The sequence below is a fragment of the Vidua chalybeata genome, chromosome 2 (assembly GCF_026979565.1).
Source record: "Vidua chalybeata isolate OUT-0048 chromosome 2, bVidCha1 merged haplotype, whole genome shotgun sequence".
Classification (NCBI taxonomy): Eukaryota; Metazoa; Chordata; class Aves; order Passeriformes; family Viduidae; genus Vidua; species Vidua chalybeata.
In genome coordinates this window covers 27,175,698-27,183,327 of record NC_071531.1, presented here as the reverse complement: position 1 = coordinate 27,183,327, position 7,630 = coordinate 27,175,698, and the positions used below count along the sequence as shown (strand labels likewise).

The 7,630-nt window shown below is 36.3% G+C and overlaps 1 protein-coding gene across 3 annotated transcripts; it reads left to right on the top strand.

The window, feature by feature from the left end:
* Positions 1-222: 222 nt before the first annotated feature.
* Positions 223-7,272, top strand: LOC128783697 (sulfotransferase 1C1-like). Of its 3 annotated transcripts, none has more exons than XM_053934712.1 (8): positions 223-307; positions 1,247-1,424; positions 3,101-3,238; positions 4,475-4,572; positions 4,915-5,041; positions 6,270-6,364; positions 6,575-6,755; positions 6,911-7,272. In XM_053934712.1, exons 2-8 carry the CDS (start codon positions 1,259-1,261, stop codon positions 7,021-7,023), a joined length of 918 nt encoding a protein of 305 aa, XP_053790687.1. In that variant the 5' UTR covers positions 223-307; positions 1,247-1,258; the 3' UTR covers positions 7,024-7,272. The 3 variants fall into 3 exon arrangements, with proteins under 3 accessions (XP_053790687.1, XP_053790686.1, XP_053790688.1); XM_053934711.1 differs by having other exon boundaries at positions 254-407; XM_053934713.1 differs by lacking the exon at positions 223-307 and adding an exon at positions 749-787.
* Positions 7,273-7,630: the final 358 nt, after the last annotated feature.

Here is a 7,630-nt window from a genome sequence, read left to right as displayed (position 1 = left end):
GACAATTTAATAATCTTGCTGCAGCTATTGACTGAAATTTTATGTTGTTGTCAGTAAAGAATCACACTTTACATGAGAATTCCAAGTATTTTTCTTTCACAGGATTTGAAAGGATTTCACAAATCGTGCCAGAAAAACTGCTCAGCTGTTGGCTGCTGCTGCACTTCCTCCTTTCCTCATACTGATAGGAAGAATGGAATCTCCACCCACACAAGTTTTCAGCCTACTTGTGCCTGAAGATTTAAGTTCCTGCATAGTTACCAATACAGCCAAGGACTGAAGATATTTAAGCAGGAAAAATTCTCTGGCAAGTTTCTTTTTCCTTCATTTTTTAAAATTTCCTGAGTGACTGCCCAGCCACCAATCCAACATCTCACTCCGCTCAGCTGAATCTGTATGAAATTGCTGTGAGTAAACAAGAAAACTAAAGAAAATAGTCTAGCAATGTTTGCTGTTGGGATTGAAATGTCTTTTTTTTTCTGGATGATATTTTTAGTTGAGATTATTTCTATAGCCTCCCCTTAAGCACAGCTTTCTTCTGACCAGACTCTGGAGCTCTGAAAGTTATGCTTAAGAGACCTCCCTGGGAGAAATTCAGGAATTAATAACTAGTTATTGTAAAACAGATTGATTCACATAATTAAAGTATAACAACCTTTAGTTAATTATCAATCTAGTTCAGGATATTTACATATTACATAATATAACATATTTCAAAATACAGCAAAAAGTTCCAAGAGTGCTAAGATCCAGGAACGAAACACAGAAAAGGTCTGCAAATATTTTTGTAAGTATAAGGCACAAGGGTGTGGCAGGCATTTCTGTTTATTTTCTTCACAGAGGAAGGGTTAGGTCCTGTATGCTGATTTCATTACCTGCTGTTATTCTCTGCCTTCTTTTGAATCACACCTCTGATTACTTTTTTTGCCTTTAGAAGTCCTCATACCGACCATCAGAATTTTACATAAATGTGCTTGATACGAGAATAATGACTTTCTTCTCTTCTTGTTTCTGAGTAAACAGAGTGATTTTTAGAGATGCAGAAAACTACCATTAGCAATACACTATGTATTTCTGAAAATGAGATCCAGCTTTAAGGAGTCTATATATGGATCCAGATAGGCCAAATCATGGCCAAAAAAAATCAGAGGACATGGAATTTAGTCAATAAGAGATACCTCAAGATGAGTAAATTCAGATTTTTTTTCAGAGCAGCCATGTTAATTCTAAGCCTTTCTTCACACAGTTCTCATTGGCCATGGATAAAATGAAAGATTTGAGCCTGGAAACAACAATGATTCGACCTGAGATATTTGAACTGGATGGTGTTCTCCTCACACAACCAATTGTCAGCATTTGGGACCAAGTGTGGAAGTTCAAAGCCAGGCCTGATGATGTGCTCATCGCAACCTATGCAAAAGCAGGTTGGTGCGGGTAGGAAACAGAATAGAAAAGTTTGGCATAGTGATTATTGTTGGGATTGGGATATTTGTTTTTTCTGTTGTGACTGATATTTGTTTAACTCCAAACAAGACATATTTTAAAGACATGAAGCTGTGCCAGCTGTGACTAGTAACTCCTGTCTTCTTTGGCAGATGCAACAACCATCTGTTACTACTGAAGTACAAATGGCCAAAATCTAATGACTGATCTAATGCTCTAAATTTTACCTTTAATTGAGATTATCTACATTTATATTAATGGTGACAATAGGAGTTTTCCCAATACGCAGTGATTTAACAATGCCTAGAAAGAAGTGACCATTACTAAGAAATAATAGAAACTTAACTGTATGACTATGGAACATATTATGTATTTGGGGAGTGATTTTTTTTTTGTGTAAACTAGTAGTGAATTATGAAAATTGATTAATTCTTTAAAATAACCAAATTCATTTAATAATTTTGGCCAACAAAATCAAATGCCACCATTAATATTAGCTATCTGGCATTTTACTCAGTCACTGGACAATATTTCTCCTCTTCATCAAACCCTTTATAATTACTACACAAGAAAACAATGAATAACAAGCATCAATATTAATTCTATATGAATAAAAGCATGTACAGTTTTAGAGATTCAGGAACAGATATGGAAGAGTTTGATCATCATAAAAAATAATTATTTGAATTAGCAACAATTTTTAAGGATTTTTTTTTTTTTTTTTTTGTATGTGTGAGTAGGGGAAAAATGTTTTTAACAAAAAAAACCCACCATTGGTTTTGTAAAACCTGAAAGCTTTTGATTTACTAACTGTATACTAAAGGCAAAACCACATTATTTTATCCAGCTGGGATTAAAACCTTCCAGCCACTGAACTGAAAATAAATGAAGTTAGGATTCCATTTGACATTATGTCATATCTGTATGAGATGCACAACACAAGCATCTTAAGAAGGGCTGAATCTCCTGCCTAAATTGCTTTCCAATTTATCCCTTAGCCTGTTCTCTAGCTGACCTGCCACAGTACCTCAGAGGAGATGTGGTTGACACAGAGATGACAGCTATAATAGAAAAGAGACACACAGCTATAAAAGAAAAGATACACTATACTGTAACTCTTACAAATGTTGCAGTCACTCAGGAGATGAAATGTTGTACAGACCTTCATTAATGTATTTCAAATGGAAACTTTGCAAATACTGCCACTTTTTTATATTTTCAAACTGTGAGTGAAATTTTAACTCACTTGAAGTTAAGGTATTGCATTTTTTTACTCAAATTCAGTATGAAAACAAAATTGAAATACCTGAATTTTTGTGAGGGATTAAAGGAGGGATTTCATTCCTCTGCAAATAATATTCTCTCAACAACAGTGAGTTTATCCCAGTGGTTTTTTTCAGTACTGGTGTGGGGACTTATTTCTTCAGGCAAGAAGAAGTCTATCTAAAATGGAATTCCTGAACTGAGCTTTGAGAATTACCTTTGTTGCTTAATTAGGCATTTTGCCTGTATTATACTCTTTTTCCATTTTGTCTATTATTTTCTATGCTATTCTTTCCCCCTTAGCACAGAGTCCATCCTTCTGGCTTTCAGTTCCCTAGTAGAAGAAACTCTTGGCTATCCTGGAGGGAAACATCTAAACACTTGACATTTTCAGGTACCACATGGACACAGGAGATAGTGGATATGGTTCAACAAAATGGAGATACTGAGAAGTGTAAACGTGAGACTACTTACAAACGCCACCCTTTCCTCGAGTGGTATTTGGCAGAGCCTCCGTCTGCACGTTACTCAGGTGAATATTATTTGTATTTTAAACAAAATGAAACAAAACAAGCACATAGTGCTGATGCCTTTTCCTTTCATGGAAAAGGTCTCACTTGCTTTGTTCTTGAACTAAGCACCATTTTGGCTATTAAGGACCAGTTCAGGTGCTTTAATGTAAACATCTAGTGCTACTCAAGGTGCTTCAAGGCTGGCAGATAGGATTGCTTGAGGTGCCACTGAAGACCATGATGTTTTGGAGTGGTATCTGAAGCTGTGTTTGATACTACACAGTATCTAAACCAGCAGCAGATATGTATAAAATGGCAACATGGGGGCCATTGAATGCTATTCTGTGATTACAGGCTGTAGGGAAGAGAAACAGATGTCATTAACGTATTTCCAAAAGGTGCATAAGGTCTTCAGTGGTTTTGCTACTCTTTCAAAGAACTGCTGCTCAGCTCTAGGGTCTAGTCATCTAAACAAGCTAGAATATTTGGGCAACCAGCAGGCTTCACTGGCTTGCAGTTTCTTACAAAAGTCTCCCTCAGCAAGGGCTCCATTTTCACACAAATCGTTAAGTCAGACTCTCGCATCTGAAGCTAAAAATCTTGACTAGCTCTGCAGAAGTGCTACTTTTTCTCTTTTAAACTAGACTGTGTTGACACAGAGAGAGAGAAAATATGATACATGACAGAGGATGATAGATGATGACAGAGGAAAAATTATGGAGGTCATGATAGATGTTTAAAAGGGAAAGGGGAGGAGATAACACATCTCCAAATATCACCAGATATTCCCAAGTAGTCCCATATATCCATAGCTACTGAAAATCCACTGTCATTCTTCTAGTTTCTCTTTATGTGCTATCCACAAAGTCTAGTCAGCCATCATATTCTTGTATCCTAGAAAGAAACTAAAATTTCTTACCTGTAAGGTGGAAGGAGACCTCTAAATATTGCAAATTAAAAACTTTGGTTGGATAAATAGAAATTGGTATTTATCATTATCCCTTGGAAAGAAGGTATGGGCCCAAGAAAGCCAAAAAAATAGAAATCTTTTCTACTCGAATACACAGGCCAAATTTTCTCTAGAAACATTGAAAATGCTTATGTAATGTTTCTATGTCACCCTGCTAGTAAGTGCTTTGGAGATGAATGATCAGTGCAAGCTGAACTGCTGGAAAGTCACAGTCACATGTGTGAGCATAGGAAAGAAGTGCTAGTGCAATTTAGAGAACAACTTTTCATAATTAAACATCCCACAGGTCTGGAGTTAGCTGAAGCCATGCCATCTCCACGAACAATGAAAACTCATCTGCCCGTGCAGCTGCTGCCTCCATCCTTCTTGGAGCAAAACTGTAAGGTAAGGCTGAAGAGCCCTATTCTACCTCACAGACAAAGAAAGTGACATAAACCAGGGAAGAATATGCTTTCCAGAATCTCTGGGAAATCAAAAGGTCTTTAAAAATATTCTTCCTTTAATGTGCAAAGTCTATGGAAATCTAAAGTCGCAACTAAGTTACCTGAGCTGGTCTAAAGTCACAACTAAGTTACCTGAGCTGGATTTTAGAAAATGGCAGCTTCAAAGCAAAACCACTTAAATCTCTACTAGCGGGCTCTAAGAGAAAACTCCAGGAGATGCTCCATATCTACATTTGTATGTTCAAGTTAATTTCTTTCTCTCTCTCTTTTCATATCGATAAAGATAATCTACGTGGCAAGAAATGCAAAAGACAACCTGGTGTCATACTACCATTTCCACAGAATGAATAAAGGATTGCCTGATCCAGGAACCTGGGAGGAGTTTGTGCAGAAATTCATGACTGGAAAAGGTGATTAACTGCAATCAGTTGTATACGAGATTTTGATCATTTTAAGAATGCACAACATGGATTTTTTAATTTCAGTTATGGTTTGAAATCCTGCACAGACACTATGGAAGGATATCTGCTGAAGATATTCCAGTTATAATTTTCCTTCATTCACAGGTTTTTATTATTACCTAAAGGATTAAATCTATCTTTATGCTCCCATTTTGGGAAAAAATAAAAACACTACTTTTTATTCTGGTATAATTCAGAAACACATATGACAATTTTCAGGCTTCATCTCTTTTCTCTGAGATTAAAATAAGCCATTTGAAAAGGAACAATGATTTAAGTGGTTTTACTCTAACCTGATAAAATTTGAAATTTAAAAAAGAAGTGGAGAGTTAATTTTGCTAGAAATGTGCAGTGTGAATTTGAGATAAGGGAATCTTTGTAGCTAAATTAATGTAAATCAGGCATCTGAACAAAGACAGTTATCTAACTAAGGGCAGACAACCCCAGAAGCTGATTCTTCCCTTTCTAAAAGAGGTGCTGATATCACAGGATATCCAAGAAACAAAACCTGGTCAAGTGGATGACAGTTTACAGTTTGAGTCATTAAAGCTTCCTTAGGTCATTAATATTTTTGCCACCATGTAGGCCTAGAGTAACCACTGTCTGGACCAGCATGAGAGTCACATGTCCAAAGGAGACCTTATGTCTTGTGTTTGACCAGCTCAGCTTCAGAGCTCTCTGTCCCAGTGCAGCTAGAACATATTTACTTCTGTCTTAGATAATCAATTTGACACTTGCTTGAGAGAAGCAGGCATTTCTGGTAGCATAGCAATATTAAAACCAGGTAGAATCCTAGAATAATGCAAGCTGGAATGGATTTTTGTTGTCCATACATTCCCAACCCCTGCCCTGCTCAAAGCAGGGCCAATTAAGACAAGCCTTGTCCAGATGATTAAATGAATACTGGAAATGTGTGTTTCCATTGACTATAATGCATCTGCATTTGTTGCCCTCTAAAGTTACAAATGAATCCTGTTCTGAGCATCCATAAACCTGAGGGATTAATAGCAAAAATGCTGTAATAGGCACAGAGCACAGCAGTGCTTATTATCACATCCATACTGATTCAAAACCAGCTTGGAAATTCACAGGTACTGGTTAAGAGGCAAACTTGAGTGTCACATGTTAAAGACACAATCAGCATTTGTAGCTGCTGCTGCTGTTACTTCTTTTTCAGTCCTCTGGGGTTCCTGGTATGACCATGTAAAAGGATGGTGGAAGGCAAAAGATAAGCACCGTATACTCTATCTCTTCTATGAAGATATGAAGGAGGTAAAAAGCTGAATATATGTTTATAGAGCTCTGAAATCTGTAAGTCTAGTAGAGACTAACTACAAGCAACAGTTTTATATTATAATTCCAGTATCAGCAAACTACAGAATAACCTGATATTCTCTGTGTGAGAATTGTAGCTCTCACACGATGTTTGATTTCTTTGCTTTTCCTAGCTCTGTGTCTTATACCATGTAATTGTCTCTGCAGAATCCAAAGCGAGAAATTCAGAAGATTGCAAAGTTCCTGGAGAAGGATCTGAGTCAGGAGGTTCTAAACAAAATAGTCCATAATACCTCATTTGAGGTAATGAAGGAAAACCCCATGGCAAACTACACTAAAGACTTTCAAGGAATAATGGATCATTCCATTTCCCCATTCATGAGAAAAGGTACTGAGTTTGTTACTGATATCAACTCTGTCTGGTTGTCATTCTGTTTTGAAATAAGCATTGAAGTATAAGTATCCAATAAGTTGTGGATAATGAGCTTCAGGAAATACTGGTAAATCAATATTTTCTCTTTTTTTTGCTTTGCCATTTCTTAGGGACCGTTGCAGACTGGAAGAATCATTTCACTGTGGCACAGAATGAGAAATTTGATGAAGATTATAAGAAGAAAATGTCTGATACCTCTCTTGTTTTTCGCATGGAATTGTAATTACTTGTAATTGAAATTTATGATCTTCAGCCTTTCACATGTTATATATTTTGTTTTTCTTTCAAAAAATGTCAGTGTCCCTAAGATTCCAAGATCTTCATTTCACACATCACAGATTTTTCATTACTGGGAGAGAGTCCAAATTATGCCAAAGTTTAAGTCTCTCTCAAGAAAATAATTCCACTGGACACTTCTCAGTCACCCCTACCACAGTAACTTTCAGCATTAATAAAAATATTTCAGACATGCTATGGGTTTTGATCTTTGTAAAACTGCAGTTGATATTGCTGGCATTTTCAAATCAAACTCTAACAGAAACTAGGAGCCAACAGGAAAAAAGGTGTTAAAAGAATGTAACAAGTTGTATGAACATTAATCAATAAACAACAATGTATAAATTTAAAGGTGGTCAAGTACAAAGAGAGGAACAGAAGTGCACAAAGTAGAATAAATTTCATTTTCTCTCATTTTAAGTTAGACATAAGAAATACTGTTGAAATGAAAGCAACATTTCCAAAAACACCAAACGCCCATTACTTCCTTTGATAAAAATTGCTGAAGGGCTATATAGAGGCATTTATTTACAGTCTAGCTGTGGGCACAGTAG